General features: G+C 34.4%; 1 protein-coding gene across 2 annotated transcripts in view; it reads right to left on the reverse strand.

Annotated features, from left to right (window-relative positions):
• Nucleotides 1-2878: 2878 nt before the first annotated feature.
• MS3_00009686 (uncharacterized protein) overlaps nt 2879-25162 on the reverse strand; it is a gene marked incomplete at both ends in the record, with an annotated part of 63368 nt that continues 41084 nt past the window's right edge. Inside the window, 8 exons of one of the 2 annotated variants that reach the window (XM_035731251.2) lie at nt 2879-3880; nt 7280-7984; nt 10429-11738; nt 13449-13856; nt 17236-17290; nt 17790-19035; nt 21200-21784; nt 24812-24920. In XM_035731251.2, the coding sequence (XP_035588107.1) occupies nt 2879-3880; nt 7280-7984; nt 10429-11738; nt 13449-13856; nt 17236-17290; nt 17790-19035; nt 21200-21784; nt 24812-24920 (5420 nt within the window). Of the gene's footprint in view, nt 3881-7279; nt 7985-10428; nt 11739-13448; nt 13857-16365; nt 17144-17235; nt 17291-17789; nt 19036-21199; nt 22161-24811; nt 24921-25162 lie in introns of those variants that run through there. The other variant, XM_051218089.1, reaches the window with a different exon arrangement.

A 25162-nucleotide genomic window follows, 5' to 3' on the forward strand; every position in this document is an offset into this window, starting at 1 on the left:
ATATTCAGTTGTGAATTGATCTCTAATAAAACTGAGATGTATTTATAACCGATTCGTCGACGAGTAGTAGTAACCAGTGTTATGTTTATTTAATTCTTTAGTGTTGATCAAATCCCATCGATATGCTGAATAACGCATAATTTGCGGTAACTAGTTATCGCTAATTCAAAATTCATCATTACCATTCAAAAAGTTGATCTCTGATCTATTAATGTTGATTTATTAACATTAAACTATGTTAAACTGTGGGTTCGAAACATGAACCTATGATGACGAAACAGATTTAAAAGGAAGAAGCTCAAACCAAATAAGTTGAATAAAATCATACAAGCGAAGAAGGACAGCGGATAACAGTGGAAACCAGGATGGGCATTTCGTGGCGAGACTACAATTTATGGATGAACCAATCAGATTTAGTATAGCAGGTCTTGGATTTTAGCGCAAAATTCATACAGTCATTTGGCTAAATACTATTTCGTAATTATAGCTGACATCATTTTGTGATGAAAACCCTAAATGTAATTTTCAACATTAACCACCAACTGTAAATCATAATTCTAATTTCTCACACTACTTTATAATCCCCATTTAGTCCTAGTTGGTAGGTGGCTGTTTTCAAGGTCATTCTAGAAACTTTCAAAGGTCGACCATAAATTATCGTTTCACCCGTTTCGTCCAGTTTAGGAGTTGTCATCTGGATGTTCATTCTGACAGTCGTACTCTGAAACGCAGGTACATCCAGTTGACGAGTCCTAAATAGGACGAAACGTGTGTCCTAGATTCCACTGCTACCTACCATCCACCTTTGCTTATGCTTGTGAATTAAGGCAATATCGAGGCAATACGTACAGTATGCACATATGCCAATAACAGACTGATGCATTGTAGTCTGAAACCTTAATGGGAAGATACAAGCCAAATAATACCAAGTGGATTTAAATTCACCCCATTGCACAAGCAAGTGGTTATTAGGACTCAGTAGCTAAGTGGGTAACGCGATAGCGTTTGAAGCGAACAGTACTGGATTCGAGTTCCACTGTGAATATCAACTCTGAGATGCAGGTATATCCAGTTGGCGAGTCCTGAATGGGACGAAATGTGCATCCTAGATTCCACTTCTAGCTACTATCCATCTTTGTTTATAATGCTTGTGATTTAGGGCAATCCGCACAATATACACATATACCAATAAGAGACTGAACAATTTTAGTCCTAAACATCAATAAGAAGATTCAAGTAAACAACAATATGAAGTGAATAAATATTTTCAGAAGGGTTTTGTGGCGATTTTAGAAATTTCACAGATTGAAATCATGAGTCGATTGAGGCTAGACCAACATGGAAAACCTGAAAGCACTGGACGAACGTTCCGTCCTAGTATGGGACTCCTCAGAAGTGCGCATCCACGACCCCACGAGATTCGAACCCAGGACCTATCAGTCTCGCACTAAGCGCTTAACCAACTAGACCACTGGGCCGGGATCGTGGATGCGCACTGCTGAGAAGTCCCATACTAGGACGAGACGGCCGTCCAGTGCTTTCAGGTTTTCCATGGTCGTCTAGCTTCAATTGACTGATGATTTCAATCTGTGGAATAAATATTTACCATTTAGTTGATGTAAAACATATGACAATCAGGTATAAAAGAATAAAGTGAACTTATTGTAAATTACGTTTATAATAATAATAATAATAATAATAATAATAATAACCAAAACAAAATTTAACCTAATAGAATAATAAAATTTATTATTTTAACTGATTATACAGATTTATTAATACAAAGTAATAACAAATAATATTACAATAAATGATTATGATTATTATTATTATCATTGAAATGGAACACACCGGTCATTCAATAACACATATTAACATGAATATAATGTGCGAGAAAGCGAGAGAGAGACAAGGAGAGGGAAGAAGACGGGGGGGTGATGGGTAAGTTACCAATAAAACACATATACACATACATACATAAGTACGCATACACTCACGTATATTCAGTAATCGACTTGGATACAACAATGTAACTACTTAATTTATTATACATACAAATACATTTTAATAGTTAATCAAAAGTAATTTAACACAAATTAGATAAATATATATTAAAGAAACGATATGAGATGTATAAATGATGAGGAAAAAAAAGGCCTTTATCCTTAACTCATTTCATTATTCAATTCTTATTTTACATACACACATGAATAGAAGTGGAATAATTGAATGAGTAAAAAATAGAATAAAAATTAAATAGGTGCTTGGTAGTTTCGTTTGTCATTCTTCTTCTTCTTCTTCTCTTTGTTATATTTTTATAATGATGAAAAAGTGTACCGGACAATTTGAAAGAAAGAAACAAACAAACGAAGGAAGCCATACCTCTTTCTCTATATATAGTATAGGTATAGTTGTATGAAAATGCAATAATTCCCTAATAGAATTCATTAATTAATAAAATAAATCCACTAATCAATGTATAGTAATAATAATAATAATAAATAATCATAACACACTGATTAGGGGAATAACAATGGAAAAGTAAGTAGAATGTAATGAAACTTAAAGAGTTAAAAAACGAAGAGAAAAGAAGGGTTACATGTTGTTATGAGAATACTAAAGTGAAGTGAGAGAGGGAGAGGGAGTGAGTAAGTGAATGAAGAAAACAAACACTCTTTCTTCTCTGAGAAACAAACTTATCTATTTAATAAAATCATAAAAGTAAACAAAACACAATTTATTTCAAATAAATAAAAACAATTTTTATTTTAAGGATTATTTGTGTAAAAAGAAAAGACTAAAGGTAAGGTAAAAGAAAATGGGGGGGGAGGTAAGATTGTTTCTAGTTGGAATCAAAAAAGAAAAATAAACAATGAATTTACATTGTTGTTGTTTCATCGATCATTTTTGTGTCATTTAAATTTGATTGTTTATCAAGTGGTAACAATTTGATATGATGTACATTGATAATAGAATCATTATGTTGATCAATATGCTGAGATAAAGTAACAGAATAAGAAGAAGATAACGGTGAAGGATCAGTGACGATATGATCAAGTTGTGCACAAGTAACGACAATAGGATTAGGAGTTAATTGATCATTATATGAATTTAATTTAGGCAATAATTTAGACTTTGAAAATGATGATGATGATGATGAGGATGACGAAGATGATGGGTCTGTACATGAAGATGATGAAGACGATGGTGATGATGCACATGGAACAACTTGACTAGCACTTTGACTAACACTAGATATTTCACCATCATCTGGACTAATATATGTAGAACATTTAGTTTGCATTAAGATATTCGAATAAACTGACAAAGGATGAGATGGAAGACAATGAGTTGTTGTTCTTGTGTTTATTGCTGTTGTTATTGTTGTAGTGACTTTAACTGGTTCAATTGTAGTCAAATGATGATGATGATGATGATGATGATGGTAAGTTGAACTTACAAAACCAGGAATAAAATATTCGCGTGAATTAGCATTCAATTCAATCATTGGTTCATAATTATTAGCATAACTTTGATTTGTTACAATATAGGGAATATGTGTAAATAACAAATTTGTATGTTGTTGACTTTGGTGTTGGTCATTATGTTCAGGATTGTTATTATTAATGTCATCGCTGTCAACTTCAAGAAATTCACCATCGTCTTCATTTACTGAAACAATTTCATCTTCACTATCAAACGCATCTGAGTCATTATTATTACGACTGGTGAGGATAGCGTTTTCAGATGGATTGCGTAATAATTTTACATTGGATTCACAATCAAGAATATAGTTTTGAGATGTAATTAGAGATTGTTTGGGATTTTGTTCATTGATAACAAGTGGACTTTCAGTTACAATATATGGATTTGTACATGTCTATACATATAGTGAGATAAAAGTGTGAAAATAATATCTAGAATGAAATATTACTATTTAGAAATAGTCAATATATACATTTTCCTAACCAACTGTATAGATATGGGTTCGAATCCCACTCTTGACATTAAACTAAGTGGAGCAGTAGTAGGTCAGGAGTAAATCCAGTCAACTTTCAACTATATTATAAAGGGATGAGTAATGAAGAAGTCGGAAATTTCAGAATTGTCTCTTACTTGAAGTTATTGTTCTTAATTTTCTTCATTAATTCTTAAACGCTTAAATCACTGTATGCTTATATTCTCCTGCTTGTACACTTTTCCGTGACACGTGAACTGTTGGTGCGTACTGTACATACTACTCAGTTTTCTTTCACTTATGGCGTATTTAGATTGCTATTGTAATTTCTTAATGATATCGATGAATGGTCAGTGTTTTACGTTATGTTACTGTATGGGCTTTTGAGTCATGAATGAATCGGTTATAATAGAAAACTAATCTGTTTTCTACCCTCGTCTTCTGATTGGCTACTGGGTTAGGAGCTCAAGGACTGATAAACCTCAACGACTTGGTTGTTGTTTATTGGCCAGTGCGTCAATTGGTACTTAGAAGGTTACCGGTATTACTGACAATACAAGTGAACTAAAAGATAATCGTACTAGAGAGAGAGAGAGAGAGAGGGTAATACAACTGTTTACCTGTCACTACTGGAAGATCACACGGGTTGAAATACAACCCAACCCATAAAAAAAACGAACTCTTGTTGTTTTCCTTTGAAATAAAAACTGCTAATCCGAAGGTTTGAACCCCCCAATAAACCTACTTTGATATGAATAAGTGAGTAGTGTTACTATCCTTCACACTTAACATGATTCGAAGTTAATTACATGAATATGTACCTCACAAGTTGAAAAATCAGAGAAGAGCTGACCAAATATAAATTTGTATACATTCTTTTAGACTGATACACAATTATGACAAGTCCTAAAGTTGAATGATGAATAACTGGCACAAAATAATGATTGTATGGTCTACTAAATTGAATGGATCTATAGTAATTGGAATCATACAAAATAAAGCAGAATGGTACTTGTAAAGAAAGAGAAAAATGTCATACAAAAAGATGTTTTATTTGAAAGAAAATAAACAGCTGATTGACTCAATTTATAGTATTTTGTAATAAGAATGTAGTTATAAATGTCAGTGGTTGATTTTGAAGTTTGATTTCCCTATTTGACATGATTACAATATGTAAGTCAAGTATTCTGAAATCTTACTTCACAATATCATTCATGCCATTTAGCCTATGTTTGAAGTCTGATCGATCAACCCTAATGGGTTGGTGTCCGATGAAATCTCTGCACGGATTCGAAAAACTCGTTTGGCTTTTGCCACCTTACGTCACCTATGGCGAAGGCGAGATATCCGTCTATCAGTTAAAGGATGAGTATACAGAGCAGCAGTTCGTTCGGTTTTACTTTATGGCTGAGAAACAAGGCCAGTAAGGGTATAGGATAGTAGTATGTTACTAGTATTTGATCACAGATGTCTTAAAAATATGGTCGGAATCTGTTGGGATCACCGGGTAAGTAATAGTGAGGTTAGACGCAGAGTATTAGGGCATGATGATGGTAAATCATTTGATGAAGTTGTGTAGCCTTATCGACTGAGATGATTAAGCGACATGTTATGCATGCCCAACCACTGACTACCACGACGCTCAATGCTGACTAGTGTTGGAGACAGATGGAAGTTACGAGCGGCCAAACCGAAAAGTTGCATCAATCTATAAAGCCAACAACTTCTGATCTGAGCCATATTGTTAGATGCAGACTACTTCGTTGTGGTCCGTGCCACTACCGCAGCCAGTAGTTGGAGACTCTGGGTGACATGATTCAGAATCGATCACATGGGTGTAGGGGTGTACACTGCTTGTCTTCCCTTAAACCATCGGATTAAAATTACTTTATGCCTTTCTTTCTACGAACTAACTATTTCTCACTGTATCTTATTCTTGTATGCAATCTATTTTTGATATATTACTACCACTGAAGTAACTACTTCTATGCATTTGGTGTTCATCTTGTGCCCCCAAATGCCTCTGCCAGGGAAATCCTACTCACTGCCTTCTCGCACCACGGGTGTTGTTTACGAAATTGAGAGGACGAAAAGCGAATGTCTGGAGCTTTAGCCGGGTTGGTGGACATGGAGAGTCCACCTAGGAAAGTTGGAAACCCCTCATTCCAAACCAATGGTCATATGGGCTCCAGTATCCTGAAGGAACAAATGATGTATGAACCAATCGTTGGTCACCGGCTACCATGGTAACGCATCTCCTTACGTTTCTTCACTGCCTTGTGGATCCGACCTTCAGGTCGAAGGCTCCGAGTGTGGTCCCCTAAGAAATCCATGTGTTTCGATTTGGGCACCCTGGCAGTATCACAGCCCTCACACACTTCAAATGAGATCTGTGTGGCGCATATCTACTTGGTGCCTCCTTGTACCAATATCTATGCGTTAAAATAAATAAATAGTAAATAATAATGTGGTGGGGCAGCTTCGACCGTAGCATATATATGTCTGGTCCTGCGTTGTAGCTGACTAACTGACTGATATTATCCATGAATGCCTGTTCACGTATTTAAACAACATTAATTTAGAGAATTCATTCTGTAGAGAACTGACACTTCAATAATTATAAACAAATAGATATGATTCTAAGAAGATATTAATAAGAAACCAGATAAATTCAATGAACAATTTCTAGTGTGTTAGATGATTAAAAGTAATCGATAGGTAACCCTGAACTCATGTTTCATACTAGCTGAAACTGGTTAACAACAAGATGTATGTCTACAATCTGATAAATAATCAATCAATTGTAAACAACTGGTATGTTTACATGAAATAATTTACTCACTTCCACAGAAAAACACTTCAATAATCGTATAATATTTTTAATAATACAATTATCTACCAAACTTTATAGAATAAAGTATTGGTGGCAACCATAACTGAACAGTTTTACATTAGGACTTCTGATTACTGTAAAGTAAATATAATAATACTTCGTTGAAATCATGAGCCAATTCAAATTAGATAATCATGGGAAATCTGGAAGCAGTGGAAGGCCATTTCGTCTTAGTATGGGACTTCTGAGTAGTGCTCATTCAGGACCTTGTGCGCAGGACTTAAACCAAGGACCTTAGGTCTCGCACATGAACGCGTTGGATGCTAACTTAGTGGTCTAGTTATAGGTTAAGCGTTTTCAATGATGGTCTAACTTAGATCAGTTCATGATTTCAATGAAATTCAACAATCTCTACAACCCCATACTAAAAAACACTAATGCTAATTATATAAATGGTAACCAATATAACATAAAATATAGTAACTTACATTAGGACATAATGTATAATTACTTTGTTGTGAATTCGGCACAGAGGATAATGTAGAAGAGAAAGGTAACATTGGAATTTGTGAAACATTACTAACAGTGTTGTTAGCAGGTGAATGAAATGAATTAGTTAAACGAATTACAGAATGATTACAATTATCTATTAGACAGTTTACAGGCAGTTGTTGTTGGTGGTGGTGGTGATATTGTTGGTGTCGAGATAATAATTGTGATGATGAACAACTTGGTGATGGATTAGATATATTTCTAGATCTTTCTGTTGTAGTAAGTTGTTCATGATCCAAAAGTAGATCTGGTGCAGTAGTACACTGATAAAAATGGTGATTTTCATCAGAAGATACATTAGTTGTATACGTAGAATTTGGTTGCATAAAATAATTATGATATGGTCCTATCGTATTCATATCATAATTAACATTATTATTATTTATATTCATTTGTTGATTGTCAAATTTATTATTGTTTAACATATGAACAGTTCTCAAAGTATTTGGATCACATGACGAACGATGATGACGATTAGAGGTTGATGGTATTTCAGGGAACCAGTTGTTAGTAGTTTGTGAATAGGGTGAAATATTTTTGATTGGTGTTATATGCGGGATATTATTATCATTATTCTTGGAAGGACTATATGCTGGTGATGTTAAATGCTGACCACTTGATGAGTGATATATATCTTGCGGCTGAAAAACAAGTAAAAAATAATCAATAAAGTAGACCGATAAAAATTGAAGGAGTCAGCAAACAATGATTAAGAGCTAATAGACAAGCATATATACAAATTTTATTCTAATCCACGATGATGAACTTGAGGAATAAGTTATGTTGATAGATGTAAACTACTACTTCAAGACATTGCGTGACATGGTTCATAACTGGTCACAGTAGAACGGATTTTTTTTCCTATGCTTTTTATCCTCATTTAAATCTTGAGCTACAATATTCCTTCATATACAACGTTCTAATCTGGGTTTTTTTTTCAACTATATTCTCAATGTTTTGTCTTTTTCATTACTATTTCTACAGAATAATGATTTCGATTACTGAGTTACTCATAATGTTGATTCCATCTTGTTGTGGTGAAGCGCTATGCAAACTTTGACCAACGTACATTTTTTCAAGGCTGTATGTTAATTATAAATAACTGAATCCAGAATGTCATAAAGATAAATTGGGGTAATCATGTGAATGATGAGCGACAAGAGATGGCTTGGATTTCTAAGGAATGAGACATAAACTACTGGTAGCTTGTTATATATATCGTGTAAATGATTAAGATCGAATATAGGAGGCTTGTGTGTTGGTATCAGAATCAAACACTGAACAACACAACACATAACAGTAATAAATAACGAACTAAAAATTAACATCATGTTTGAAGGTTTTCGATTTACATTCCATGCTTAGTGTCAATCATTTACTAGTAAAAACAGTGTGGGCTACCAATGTATTCAAATAACAATGAGTTTCGAAGAACGCTATAGACCTGTTAAAATTTGGCTGTAGCCTTAGGTAATACGTAACTACGAGTTACTGGAATATTCTTTTAAGACTGGTTGTACGAGAATTTGACAGACCGAATCACTGATTTATGACACTTCAATAACAATCCCCAACAAAATGGGAAACAAAGACAAGTTAGGAGATCAGCAGAAGCTTGACATTCAAGAAAACAAAACTGAAGTAGAACAACTCTGTGTATAAAAAAAACATAACCTTAAGATAGGCTATTTGATTAGTAAACCAAACATGAGAACAATAAATTAAATGACAGGAAGAGTCAGTGTCGAAAATATAAATTAATAGAAAGACTAAAGCTATTATCCTTATAAGTGAGAACTAATATTCATTAAGAAAAGAAACTAGATTACCGGTTTCATTGGTGAAACATTGTGCATTTCATCGACTTACGCTTCTAAGTCATCCGAAGATTATTTATTTATTTAAATACATAAATATTGATAGAAAGGGGCACCGAATACATACGAGCCACGCAATTCACCTCATTTGTGTGTAGGCTGTGATAATGCCCGGGTGCCCAGACCGAAGTAGGTAGTGTTCTTATGAGACCACAAACCGAGCCTTCGACCCAAAGGTCTGATCCACAAAGCAGTGGAGCAACATCATCAGTCCTATTGTAGTTGGTAACCAACGATTGGTTCATACGCCGTTTTTTCCCTCAAGATCATGGAACCTATGTCCACCATTGGTTTGGAATCAGGCTTTTCCAACTCCCCTAAGTAAACCGTTCATATCCGCCAACCCTTTCGACGCGCCGGACATTTTCTTTCCGCCCTATCAATTTCGCAAACAACACCATGGTCACGAGAAGGCAGTGAGTAGGACTTCTCTGGTAGTGGCTGTATACGCGTGGCCATGTGGGAGTATTTCGAGAAGGGGAGTTGACTCTCCCCACCCTCGGCCGTACCACGGCATTTGGGGGCAGATAAAATACAAATAACTAGTACCAATTAAAGTGTATCATGGTTTGAAACCTTTAAAAGATTATACTGTACACTCCAGGAATTAAAATTTAGTTAACTATACAAATTAGACGGAAATCATTTGTTTATTTTACAAGTTGTTCAATTAAAAAAATGAATTATAATTCCTATAGTTATTTGTTTTATTTTTTTGGTAGTTTACAGTTTCGAAATGATGGAAAATATATTGTAGATGAGGTCAATGGTTTTGGTGGTTTCATTCATTGAGCTGCATAGCTTGGTTGTGAAGCCAGGAAAGTCCTACTCACTGACTTCTCACAGAAGAGGTGTTGTGTACCAGATTTAGAATAAGAAATGTGAATGTTCGGTGCTTTAACCGGGTCAGTGGATACGGAGGATCCATCTAGAAGAGTTGAGAAACCCTGATTCCAAACCAGTGGTGCATATGGGCTCCAGAATCCTAACTGAACAAATGGCGTATGAACCTATTGGTGGTAACGGGCTACCATGGAACTGCATCTCCTAACCTTGCTTTAATGTCTTGTGGGTTAAACCTCTAGGTCAAAGGTTCGGGATTGGCCCCCTAAGAAAATGAAAGTTTCATAATTATAAGTCATCTGGATCGAGAAACACAACACCATTGAAATACTAAAAAAAAAACATTTAAAGTATAAACAACAAACCATCGGTCCTAGTGAACATGATCCAGTAGTCCAATGTGTCATAACTGGATGATTTACATTATGACAGAATTGGCTGTTAATATTTGCATTACTTGTATTAACATTTTGATGAGACATTTTGATATCATTGTTGTAATTGTGAATGGTAGATGTCGGGGTACCAAAAGTAACAGCGCCGATAGCAGCGGGAGATGATGTTGAATTCGATGGCGACGACTGGCGTAAAGCTTGTTGTTGTTGTAGAGCTACAGTAGCTGCCGCTGTTGCCGCAGCAAATGCTGCTGCCATCATAGGATCCATAGTGGTCAACTGATGTGTTTGTTCAACGAAATGACTGATACTACTTATAGTAGTAGTAGTTGTTGTTGTCATAGTAGTAATAACTGTTTGTAACGGTGATTCAATATGCAAATTATTCAGTGGGTTAGTTGATAATTGTGTATCTATGTCCAGTTTTGATTGGGATCCAATTCCAGGATTGACAAATTGATTCTGGTTTTGTTGTTCAATCAATGACATTATCAATTGAGTTAGTTGTCCATTGAAATCATTTATACCATCGGTAGGTTTAGACGTGAATACCGGCATTTGTTGATTAATATTGCATGGACTACTTCTACTTCTATCACTGAAATCGTCACAACTACAAGTGGTAACAATAGCTGATGTGGTCGTCGTCACCGTCATCATAGTAGTAGTAATACATGTTGTCGGTGTTTTCACACAGTCTATATTATTATTTATGGGTGCATCAAAATGGTTTGATAGACTGATTTGTGATTTACTAAATTCATTATTAAGTACACTGGAATTTATATTGTTACTACTATTATTATTACTAGTAGTAGTAGTGTTAGTGTTCGGTTGCATAAATGATGTAACATTTTCAGCCCAACGTAACACATGCATTAATAACATTCGTGTACGCCATAATTCGCGCCAACTTGCACCAGCTTGATTAATTAATAATCGATACGAGTTGTATGATTCAGCACCTGACGAAGAAGCACATGATATTGATCGTAATGATGACATTCGACTGCCCATACTATGTACATTATTATTATTACTATTATTATACTTTGTAGTGGTCGATAGACCAATGGTATTAGATTGTATATTATTCAGAGTGCTATTATTATAATTATTGATACTATTAATTAATCGAGCTTCAGATGTTGAAGATGGTCGAGTATGATTGTTTTGACGTCGGCGACGATGATGATGATGGCGGTGATGACGATGAGATAGACCGACACTAGTTAAAGCACTTCGAATGGATGTTGACGAGATTTGACTTCCACCAAAAGCTATAAATGAAATGAAGTGAAGCTGTTAGGGTTTTAAATGAATATCGCAGAGCTCCTCAATCTTACCTATCGAGTAGATAAGCCTGTTTTTTTTTCATTTTCGAGGGACCAGACACAACACAAAGATATATCTTAACTCACCAGTATCCCAAAAAGCAACAATGGTGTCATGAGAAATGGTAAGAATAAATAGACTAAAGGATGCAACACTTAAACTAGGTTTTTTTCCAGTATCAGGTTGTGGAGATTGCTGAATTTCATTGACATCATGAACTGATCTAAGTTGAGTGTTTCCAGATTTTCAATGATGGTCTAATTTAGATCAGTTCATGATTTCAGTCAAACTGTAACTAATTCATATACCTTGTATGGTAAATAAGTAGTTATTTCACTTAGAATTCTGCACCATCAACATACATGTATTGTCAAATTTTATCCAAAATGTTTACATTGAAGTCACGTGGAAATTAAGTTCTTTAAGATGGTTTTAACATAAAATTTATAACTACCATGATCTATGCATTTTTATCAACCAGATCATATCTGCGAAATTTTGAACCAGAATGTTTATGATAGAAAGTTGTGGTTAGAATTTTTAATGATGAATAATCCAACTAAATACACAATTACCGAATAAAATGATCGGTTTCCATAAAATCATAAAACTAATGAATAAGTGAGTTATAAATATTAAGATATTGTATAGTTATTAGTATGGGAAATTTGCAAGGAATTGTGGAATTTTCACAGTCTACATCATGGAGTGAGTTTAGTTAGATAACCAACCAAAACCAGAAAGCACTGGACAGGTATTCCATCCTCCTTACCAGTGAGCATTCATGACTCCACTGAGGATCGGACCAAGGATCTTCGGTCTCGAAGCCAGTCTTTCCTTATTTTTAACCATTGTCTAACTGATATTGGTGCGTGTTGTATGATCATTATATCTATACGTAACTGATATAATGAATTTGAAGTAGGAATTCGCAAGACTGGTGTGCAAATCAATATGGAGCGATTGTTTAATAGTTAAGACGTTTTAATTTCGACTACTAGGAGGTTCTAAACTCCAGATAGGCTCTACATTCAGTTGAAGACCCTCGAATAGGATGAAATGAACTGACTAGATTGCACTATTAGCCAAAATCAATATATTTTGTACAACATGTGGTAAAAATGGCTATACCAATGGGATTCATACACGACACATTAACAAAGATTAATAAAAATTCAGTCCTGAATATCATCACTGTTGAAAACTTTAAGTCCTTTATGATAATTATCTAAACATTATATCCGTTGAGAAAATAGGTAGTTATCTGGATAGAGTAGATCCGTGGATGACGCATTGGCATTTAAAGTGAAAGGTACTAGGTTCGAGTTCCAAGGTTAATCATCAACATTAAGATCTAACCGACGGATTGTTACATAAGATGAAACATGCATCCGACTTAGTGGTCTAAACTTTAGGCGTTTGAACGCAAGATCGAAGGTCCTGAATTCGATTCCCATGTGAAGGGTCACTAGTGTACATTACTGATTAGCATTATACTAGGAAGAAACGTCTGTTTAGTGCTTTCAGATTTTCAATGGTGGCCTAAAATTGTTCGGTTCATGATTTAAATGAAACACAATAATCTCCATAACCCTATAGTGATAAAAATAATTTGTTTAAAAACCGTATTATATAGAAAAATAAATCATTCTAACCTGAAGCTGTACCACTAGAACTATCCAAAAAATGTGTAGAAAATGTATCAATTCCACTTAAACCAGATTGACTTAATCGGCGTCGATTATTGAAAGAATTATTACTAGTATTACTTTTAACATTATTACTCATTTTGGTAGAAGCGACAGCTGCAGCAGCAAACATAGAAGCTGCAGCTTGCAGTACATTGAATGAACCTCTTCTTCCAAGTGGTAAACATGATGCTGATGCTGTTGTTGTTGTTATTGTTCCTGTTCGTATTGATGTAAATGGTTGTTCGATTGATTTGGATTCTGTAGAATATAATGAAGAATTTATTCTATTATTGGTAACATTCATTGATGTAGTTAAACTAGGTAAAAATAAACCATTTGTAGGTAGACTATGCGACTGACTACGACGACGAACTGAATGAATAATGATGTTTTTAAAGAAAAAAGAAGAAAAAAGACTCGAATAAACAACTAAAGTATATTCAGATAAACAAAATCAACAAAGTGATAAGCATTAAAATTATTTGCTTCTTATCATTAAAGTGACAATTTACAGATTCTACTTACATTATTAGGTCTATATTTATGTTAAGTGAGTAAATAATAAGATATAACTAATGGTAAGTGTTATGACAGAATGAATATTATAAAAGTTAGAACGGGTTTTTTTAGTTGTAATTTTTAATTATAATTTTGTTACGTAATTACTAAGTACCTGAATTACTATGCTTATATGTTTTACTTATCATAAGCTTTCAGTTGACTCATTACATACTGTTTTACATTTTACTATTCCTAACTTGTTGTCAGTTGACTATTTACAGTCTGTCCTATTCCAGCTGAAGAGAAAATAATGAAAAGAAATTGGAAGTAGATAGGACATAAATTGAGGAAATCATCAAACTGCATCACGAAGAAAGAGCTAACTTGGAATCCTGAAGGGAAACGGGAGAGGAAGGTCAAATACACACTGCATCGAGAATAGGAAGCATACATCAAAAAAATGAGTAGCAACTGGAAAGGATTGTGCAGGACAGAGTTCGATACAGAATGCTGATGGGCGACCTATATTCCTCCACGAGAAGTAACAGGCGTAAGTCAGTAAGTAAGCCCTATTCACAGCCACTTCCAACTTGTTCATGCATAGTTTTTAATTTTTGTTTTATGATGTAATGAGGTCTGGACTGTTTGTGTATAAACTACGTCTATTTGAAATATAAACATAGCAGAGGCTGATCACTAACTTGAAAATAACTGATCGAGCCTGTACTTGATAAAATTATGGACACTAGGCTGTCGAAAAAGTGGAAAACGCGAAGTAGAGTACATTCGAATTAGAACCTTGATTAGTGATTGGCAAATGATATTGGACCGCGATCCTCAAGGTATAACAATGGGCTGTTCTGTATACGGAATTAGGTGTATATCAATAAACGAGATTCTAATCTGATATTTAAAGGTTGACTGAATATAAAAATTGATATGAAGCTGAAATATATCATTAAGTTGTTCGATTATTTGCGACCATAATCATGGTGGATATAATTGTGTAACGTGGTAGTTGAAGGTAGTCGGAAGGAAACCCTGGACAAAGATTTCATATCATTTGACACGTGTCAGTTGGGCGTATCTGTAATCTTGAGGGGAATGATGTTCCCTGGCGGATACACCTTGTTAACGAGTGCCGAATAGGATAAAATCCAAGTACAAAGCTTCCTGTTGACGACCTCCGACCACCACTTTGGATATCAACATAGTACACGCGATATCGAATCACTTAGATTAGTGGTCACATTACAACTTGATAGACAGAATGTGGTCATCAATAAAGAAAGACTTGACATCCGTGATACCTGTCATTTCACTCAGTGATTAGTCATTTGTAGATATAATTATTTTTTTTTACATTTCTACCATATGTTACCTAGATCATCACAAAACATAGAGAACTCATGAAAGAGATCTATAATTGTTTACCCAACAAACCAGAGGTATTTTTCTATTTATACTCTAGCAATTCCAATATCATTTATCGAGATGAATGGTGGATAAATATCGCAAAATCTTTAATAAAATAAAACACTCCAAAACGAAGTTCTGCATAATTTATTTCATACTAGATAAAACTGTTCACATTGTCTGCTTAACCATTTAATATACTGGCTTACTGTAAGTTTTTTTAAGATCACTGATAAACCATAAACCATGGACGCGCACTGTTGAGAAGTCCCACAGTAAGACGAAAAGGCCTTCCAGTGCTTCCAGGTTTTCCATGATGGTATAGCTTCAATTGATTCATGATCTCAACTATTAAAATTACTACAATATCCACATAACCCCATCTGATATAAACCATATATAGTTATATTATAATATTTCTGACTGGAGAGTTAGTCAGTCAATGAAAGGATTCTCCCAAAAAAAAAACAATTTCTTCATTTTTATTATTGCATTTGATGATTGTTAAGGTGTTGCATTCGTAAAGCACTAGCATATGTACTGCTCATAAAAATTATATCCAGTCTCCTGCGTCATATAGGTGAAATATTTAAAATCAAATGCCTAGAATACTAGCAAAATCGTCTACTCAAGTGTTTAAAACAACTTCCACTAGCTAATAATTAGTGATCACTTTAAATAGTGCTTTAAAGCCTGAAAATTACATTAGGACAATAGATTATGGCTAAAGGTATTTATTTCGACTTTAACTATCAAGTATAAATAACAAAGGAAAACATTTCCCTTTATCTATCTGTTTTAATCTTGATTACTACTGAGTGACCAATCAGTGTACGTATTTTAGTCTTATATGAGGTCCGTCGAGTACCTAAAAGCTCAGTGGTAAATATACGGACGGTGAAGTTGGGTGATGCGAATGTGACAAGAATAATCAATTTCTTCAATATTGTAGGTACACTTTGATGATGAATGCTAACTAGAACGGAAACTAAGTTCACTTCATATAAATTGATCTATGAATTGCTAGTTATGAGACAGTTAATGCAACATATAACTATTCAATAACATATTATCCTATATTTATATGATCTCTTACAATACACTTGTAGTAAATACATAATTAAATCCATTCAAAATACCCTACATGGTCGTATTCAATTATTGGCCCCAAATGCTGTTATAACTGAGGGTGGAGAGAGTTTACTCTACTTTAGAATATGCTCTTATATGGGGATGGATTAATAGCCTCAGGAAAGTAAGCTCGATCCGCTGCCCTTATGTGGTGCATGGTTTTCACGAAAGTTAGAGGATGAAAAACAAACATTCGGAGATTAGGCCTGGTTGATGGACATGGAGATTTTAGCCTGGGGAAGTTGGAGTGTCCCAATCTCAAACCAATATGTTGCTTGAGCTCCAGAATATCGAGAGAACGAATGGCGTATAAACTTGTTTTAATTAACGGCTACCATCGGACTGCATCAATCGCTTTGTGGATTAAACCCATGGGGTCAAAAAACGGAGATCAGTCTTTTGGGAAAACCATTTTGACTAAATGTTGGAGCCCGAGGAGTATTCAGTAACTTTCTAGAATTCGGTGCTTGATTCAACAATGTACGCCAATGTTCTAATAACTGCTAGGACCGAAAGTGTTATTCAACTGAATGCCAGATTTTTATTAGCTACCAGGAAAAGAGGTTCAACCAAAATGTTGACAATTTAAATTTTGATCACATCAGGGGAGGCTGAAATGACAGGTTTCTACAGATTTATATTCGTAAACACATGAGCAGTGTGAATATGATATACACTTATATACATCAAAAAAGTAATTTACTTGACGAACGTCCAGATAATAATCGTTTGTGCCTGCTTCGACGTTGTGTGATGCTCTAAAATGAAAAAATGAGTAGAAATAATGATCGTATAATTGAATAAGTCTGATAAGAATGATTCAACTTAACCAGTTTTTATAGATCGAAATCAGAAATAGAACAATCGATAACTACTGGTGAGTGATCGACAACTGTTTTTACCCCAGTTTATAACTCCTCAGCAGTGTTCAACTATGATCTTGCAAGGTATCATGCATAGGGAACTTTAGGTTAAGTGACCAGCATAATATTTTCAAAACACTGGGCTCCAATCTAATGGTGTATGTATAAAATAATGCAACGGTCACTTAGTATAAGTGGCGATGATTGTGCAACTATCGACATGACTGAATTCCACAGGGACATAAGCTTTCCATACAACCTGGTGAATCTTTATGTTAGAGTTATTCAATACCCCTTGGTTTTTTGTTAATCTTCAGCTGGTATCAGCCTGTTATGAAAGTTATCGGCAAAAACTACATAATTAACCTCTTCCTAGGTAATCAAATCAACTTACTGCTGTTAAATCCGATAACTGTTTTTGATACTGTTCATAGGCAGCTGCCGCAGTCAATGTGGCTGTTAGATCTGACTGATGGGACAAAGAATGATTGGAATGATGATGATTACTCCCAGTCAAATTAACATTACTACTATTACGAATCAAAGTAGTCGGAATCAATTCTGTTGTTTGATTGATCATTGTATTGCCAGTTAAATTATGATTAGTATTTTGGCTAAGACCAATACTACTATTATTAGTAGTAATAGTAGTATTAGTTGTGGAACTAGTAGTAATAACATTATCCTGATGTTTAACAGGACCATTATCATTAGAGATACCTGTCAACCCAGTTGTAGATGATAATTGATACAATTGGCGTGAAACGAACAATAATAAAGTTTCCAAATTATTATTATTATTATTATTATTATTATTATCATGAATTGAAGACGGTGGTGATGAAGATGATGTTGAAGATAATTGTGAATTTCGTTGCTGATTTAAAACTGACTGTTCTAATAAACCATTCGAATTATTGTTATTCACTGATAAAAGTAGTAATTTCGATAATAAATTCGATAAATGTTGAGGATTTGATGTGTTTGATTGTAACAACAGTAATAAGGATTCCAATGGACTCACTACATGATCCAATTGCTCTAGGATGTTATTATTATTATCATTATTGTCTGCATTAAAATCCACAATGTCATGATCAGTAGTATGATTAATTTTATTGACAAGTTTATGACGATGATGATGATTGCCATCATTATTGTCAGTGCAATTTAACATACTACTACTAATCATTGTAGTAGTATTTGTATTAGTAGTAGAATAATTATTATCATGATCAGTAAAACGATTTGATTTACGTTTGACTAATTCAAAATCTTGTAATTTCTTAGAATATTTTTCATGTAGATAAAATACGCCAGATTTTCTCCATAAATCATTATTTGATAGAATCGGTGTAGGTATTATAAAGAAACCAGGATCCCACCAACTGAATCCAATTATTAAATGATTTAAATAAGATTTAATGAAATCATCATTATCATTCAAGATGCCAAGATTATTCTCATTCTCATTATTACTATTATTATGAACAATATCACGATCATTATCATTATCACTATAATCATGTGAATAAGGCGAATGATAATGTCGGTGTTGATAGCGATGCCGGTTACGTGGATGTTGTTGTTGTTGATGATGAAAGTAATTTCTCTTTTTACGTTGAAGCCAAAACATAACTCTGTAATAATATACATATAACATAGAATGAAAGATAAAATATATGAATATGTTCAGCATACAACTGGTAATTAACAAGAAAGAAAGAAAAAAGATACAAGACAACAGATTGAACAGACATGCGCCTATATGACTGTGTATGTGTAGATGGCTAAAGATTAATTCAACTTCAAAATAGTTGAACACATCATTATAAGGAACGTAGAAATTAATGAATAAATGGATCAGTTTAAATTATCATAGCATATGAACACAATGAGATCAAATAATTTCAAGATAAATAATCCCAGAGTAGTATAAGTTATAACACATTGTCTTTATTAGTAATAGTAGAAAAGATTAGGTATAGAGAAAATAACAAAGATGACCAAAGAGAAGTCGGAACTCAGATTTGAAAAAAGAACAAGGATTGAATCCATTAGCATCATTTTTATTATTTTTTGGAATTACTACCCAAAGTTTCTAACTATTGGTTACGATATTCACGAGAACATCAACTAAACAGTCAACACTTACTAACATGATTCAGTCTAATTATTAATGACTGGTGTCACTTCTTGGTTTGGTCGCTACTAGCTTACCCACAACCTACTCCTACTTCTACAACAAATAGCATCGCTCGTCAATTTTACATTGACATGTTCTTCAATGATAACAGACGTAAAAATATAATGTAATGAATAACTTCAAGAATTCAATTTACTATTGGAAATAACTAAGTGATTTTTCTAAATGATTTCTACTGATAATCACATATGTTGTATAAAAAATCTTTGTCACTAATATCCAACATACAGCCCTACACAAATATGACTTAACCTAACTGGTTATACAACAACGGTATGATGAGACGAATAACAAACGGATTTTAAAAAGGTGTGACAATAATAATGATGAAAATAAATAAATACTTAAAATATGGTTCGAAAAATCAAAGTGGAAAGGTTTATATGAAGGAATGTTGGAGCTCAAGAACCAAAGGAAGATGAACAATGAGTTCATATGCGCCATTGAGATAGATTATGAGCTATATTAACCAAAGTTTTCAGCCACTAATCACGGTTATCATATGGTGACGGCAGTAGAGTATTTTCTTCACAAACAATCAGCATTTGCTTTACAGACCTCTATCTCCGGCAGTGAGGTGTAAAAAGTATGGAGCTATCCTGCATAAAAATACTTATAGAAAGCCTGTGTGTGATCGACCTCAAGCAGTTGTTCTTTGAACATCATGGTCACGCTCCGAGGTCGTCCGAACTACCACATATAATCTAGTCACCTTTATAAGCAGTCAGTCAGTCAGTTGATTATGAATACAGTGGTCTTGGGTGCTGTTAGAGGTATGAGGGCGATTATCACTTCCCGGTTGCCCACACCGTGGAAGGGTTCTTCTGGAGGTACCTGAAAAGGAAATTGGATTAGAGGCGGTCTCAGTGACGTGAGAGCGTGACCGCAGTGCCCAAGGGACAACTGCTTGAGGCCGGTCGCGCACGGCCTTTTCGTGGGAGGTTTTTGACGTGTTAGCTCCGTTCTTCAAAGGGCCTTACCGCCGGAGACGGAAATCCGTGAGGCAAGGTGAGGTGCACATTTTTAGGGTCGACCTTTTTTAACCCCACCCCTCCTTGTGGGAAGGCAGCATCGCTGTCATGCTGGTTGTCTGAAGGAAACACCTTACTGCTGTCACACCTCTGTACAGTCAGCAGTACGACTTCGCCTTCGGACCTTAGGTTTGTTGCTTTTAGTCATACCGCTCTTCAACCGACCTGTCTGACATGGTAGGACCTTGAGGAACGGTTGTTCCAGCCAGTATAGCTCGGTTGCTTCATCACGATAGGCAAGCCCGACCACCACGTCAAGGTAGCAACAACGGTCGGGCCTTTATAAGCATCTCAACAAGACGCATTCTTCTATAGTGTAAGCGACCTGAAACTGTCTTTAAACCATTAACAACATTCCAGTTAATGATATAATCACCAAAAAAAGCCAACTGTAGCATAAATAACTGTAATCATAGTAAAGTTGAATAAATAATTTATCAAGTATTGTGATAGTTTTAGCTTTAAAACAAATCACAAAAATTAACACAAATATAAAGTCCATTGAGAATTATCTTACTACCAATAAATAAACACAATATAGAAAAGAATACAGTTAAACAGTCTTACCGTTTAAGCAAATACCACCAAGTTCGTTTCACTGATGGATCTAGTAAACACATTGAATTATACAAGAGATTTATAGCGAAATAAACGATTAAATGTAAGAGTAATGGACCAACAGATGGTTTTTGAATCGATATCATCTCATCATCATCAATAGGCAGATAAGTTGACATTCGTGTTGCAGTTAATGACGATGATGATGCTGTCTCATCATTATTCTGTTGAATTGATGTTCCTGTTTGTCGCTGTTGTTTCAGAATTTGCTGTTGTTGGTGGTGTATTTGTAGATCAGATGATTTCATCATTAACAAATCAGATATTGACTGTGTAGATGATGATTGTAAATCAGCCATATTGTTTAACATGAAGGAATCATCTATTGAGATATGATTTTTCGTTGGAAATGTTGAACTTATATGATTTGAATGAATATTCAATGATGGAGTGAATGCAGCTACTGTTGCTGCAGATGATGACAATATTGAAGATGGTGATGTATCAACAGTTTCATACGAAAAAGCTGTATTTACACAAACATTCATTGAGGCTAATTCATCAAGTCCTAATAGACGATAACGTATTCGACATCTGATAGACAAGAAAAGAAAAGAAAGAATTATGTAGAAAAATCATGGTAATGATGCTTACAGATGCCAACGGAATAAATACAAACAATTAGTGTACGCATTTAAACAGTTCAATAATATTGAGGGAATGAAAAAATTATCTTTAATAGTAATGAATGACTAAAGGTTAATAAGTACTTGACCTAAGACGTGAAAATTTTAAGTTTAGTCCCTAGTTGGCTTGTGGATTTCAACGCTAGTGAAACCCGTTTACAAATTTCCAATGGTAAGGTTCCTTAAAATGTTGAATGAATGAAGCATAAAGGGAATTATTATAGATTACATTGGATAAACTCCCCTCGAATGCCTCGTACGGACGAGAGTGAGGACAGTCCGTTCTCCCTCTCGAAATGCTCTCACATGGCCACGTGCATATAACTCACTGCCTTCTCTAAACTAGAGTGCTGTTTACGAAATTGAGAGGATGAAAAGCGAATGTCCAGCAGAGGCTTTAACTAGGTTAGTAGATATGGAGGATTCATTTAGGAGAGTTGGAAAACTCTCATCCAAAACCAATGGTGTACATGGGCTTCAGGATTCTGAGGGGACAAAAGAGGTATGAATCTGCTGTTGGTTACCGATCACCATGGAACTGCATCTTTTAACGTTGCTTCACTGACTTGTGGATTAGACCTGTAGGTCAAAGGCTCGGGAAGCGGCCCTCTGAGAAAAGCACCCGCTTCTGTTAAGGCGACCAGGCAGTGTTCTAGCCCTCACATAAATCGAATGATCTGTGTGGCGCATATATATCTGTTGCTTCCTTGTACCAATGTTTATGTGCTTAAATAATAATAACAATAAACTGCGTTGGTAAATTATTCATAAGCATTGAATGTGATAAGCCGCTTCTGATAACCTCACGTTAAATCGACACGGTAACTTGAACATTAGAGAAAATGCGCGAAGTGTGAAAGAAAAACGCATTGCTTCAAGGTTCGTTTATGTTCAGAAAAACGATGTTACACACAACCTTAGCCTTCTGGAAGTTTCTAAGACCATAATAAATATGGTGTCAGTATAGGTCAGTATCCAATTAGGAATTTGACACGAAACTCTTGACTCTTTAAATGTTTCAGAAGAGTTTTTATTCAACGGTGATTGGATAAGGCGTTTCCAAACATTTTCTGAACCTGTGTGAACTTTTCCAACGCATACTTTTGAATTCCACAACAGAATACACATCTAAGATATTCACAGTTGATGATAGTGAGCTATTTAGGGATATATTTCCAACTCTTAATGAATTTTAAATAGTTTGTCCGTAAATATAATTTAGTACAATTATTCAGAATAGGTGGATTGTAGTTAACAGTGAAATCCAGTAAGAGTGTTTCATCATATTTAGGACTCATTAACTGGATGTACCCGTCACAGCTCAGTATTGATGCACAAATTGGAATTTCAACCATAGACATTTCGCCTTAAACACTCAGTTCATTATTCACTGAGCAGTCGAGTCCAAATAGCCACGAAACCTTTTCAACACATATGATGCCTATGTCCTTAATAATAAGGGTTTAAGTTATCTAGTTGCTGATGTTTAGGACTGAATTTTGATTAATCTTTGTTAGCGTAAATGTGAATTAACTAGACTGGATGGATTGCGAATAACAATGGAAACCAATGGGATTATGGTATTCATCAATTATAGAACTTAATTAAAGTAACTATATGTCAAATAAACAATGAATACTAAATTATACTTTAGGCTTGTCAACTTTTATCCCAGTAATACCAAATATATCAAAAATGAAGAAAACGTTTATACAAGAAGCACTACTAATTATAAAAGTACTCTTTCATATAGAATTATGTGCAAATGAATTGCCAGTTTTCGATTATTTTGATTGGTTGACGAGATAATGACTCTTCATTGACTGAAGTGATTGAGGAATGTATTACATATACTAAATCATTCCCTACCTCGATATGCATTATTGATTAGTGTTGGAGGATATCTAGAGAAAGCCAATCTGAAACTTGACATCAATTCATAAAGTCACTAATTGTTAGAGTGAGCCATCTTAGTAGATTCAGATAATCTGATTAGTGTCCACACGATTAATGTAACTCATGATTAGAGACGTTGGATGATATGATTCAATTGCAAACATACATTCACTCCTTATGCTTCTTTTAAATCCCAATTTTTCAAATTGTCTCATATATTTCTATGGTGTGACTATAATTTATGGATGAACTTTGAGCGACTCTAAAATGACCTTGAGAATGTTTACCTACTTACTAGGACTAGATCAGGGTTATAAACCAGTGTGAGGAATTAGACTTATGATTTACAGTTGATGGTTAGGATTAGGACTAGATTTAGGGTTTTCATCACGAACTGATATCAACTAAAATGCCGTAACGTCATTTATCCAAATGGATGAAAGAATTTCGCACCAAAATCCAAGACCTGTTATCTTATATCTGATTAGTTCGTCCATAAATTATAATCTCTCCATTTCTACTTCATGAATTCATTCTTTCTTCTCTAATCATATTACATTTACCTAATCTTTTCTACAACTACTGATACTCTTAACAAGTTCCATTACTCTGTGATTGATTATGATAGTCTCATAGTGTGGTGTGTGTTACTGATGTCAACAAATATAAGTAGTATGTATCATCAGTCGAAAGTGAAATTCTTAGTGGAAAAGGTTTAAGAAGATCGAAGAAAGGAGAATGAGAACAGAGAATGATTGATGTGGAAACGAAGGAGCAATCAAGTCCTAGAGGATTGATTGACATTTTACAAATGAAATATTTACTATATGATTCTCAAATTTTACTAAGATGTAATTCTGTATTCAAATACATTCGACTGCCCCCAACTTGATCTTCTCGTTCACTACGGTAATATGATATACAACAATTGGAAATGATACTTTAATTATGAATGAATGAATGAATGAATGAATGAAAATCAATCGGACACATTCTTCTTGTCCCTATAACATAAATAAAACAATATGATTACACTTACAAGAATAAACGACGTTGTGATTCCAACCAGACAGGTTCATTTAAATATACATAAGTATGAATACAAATTGAAAATAACCATAAACTTAGTAGAAACATCAGAAATATACCTGGTTCGTAAATAAATAAATAAATAAATAAAATTACATAATTTTAATATTTAATTGTGTATTTATAAAATCCAATGTTTGTATAATGGATTGATGATTTAATAGAGATTGACCAATGGTCATGTATGTCAAGTCTTTTTCTCTTTACTGTTGATCAAATTCTATCGATCAAGTTGTAATGTTGTCCCTAGTCTAAATGAATCAATATCACTTGCGATATATTGAAATGTCATGTGGTGATC

Source organism: Schistosoma haematobium, chromosome 7, assembly GCF_000699445.3.
Source record: "Schistosoma haematobium chromosome 7, whole genome shotgun sequence".
Classification (NCBI taxonomy): domain Eukaryota; kingdom Metazoa; phylum Platyhelminthes; class Trematoda; order Strigeidida; family Schistosomatidae; genus Schistosoma; species Schistosoma haematobium.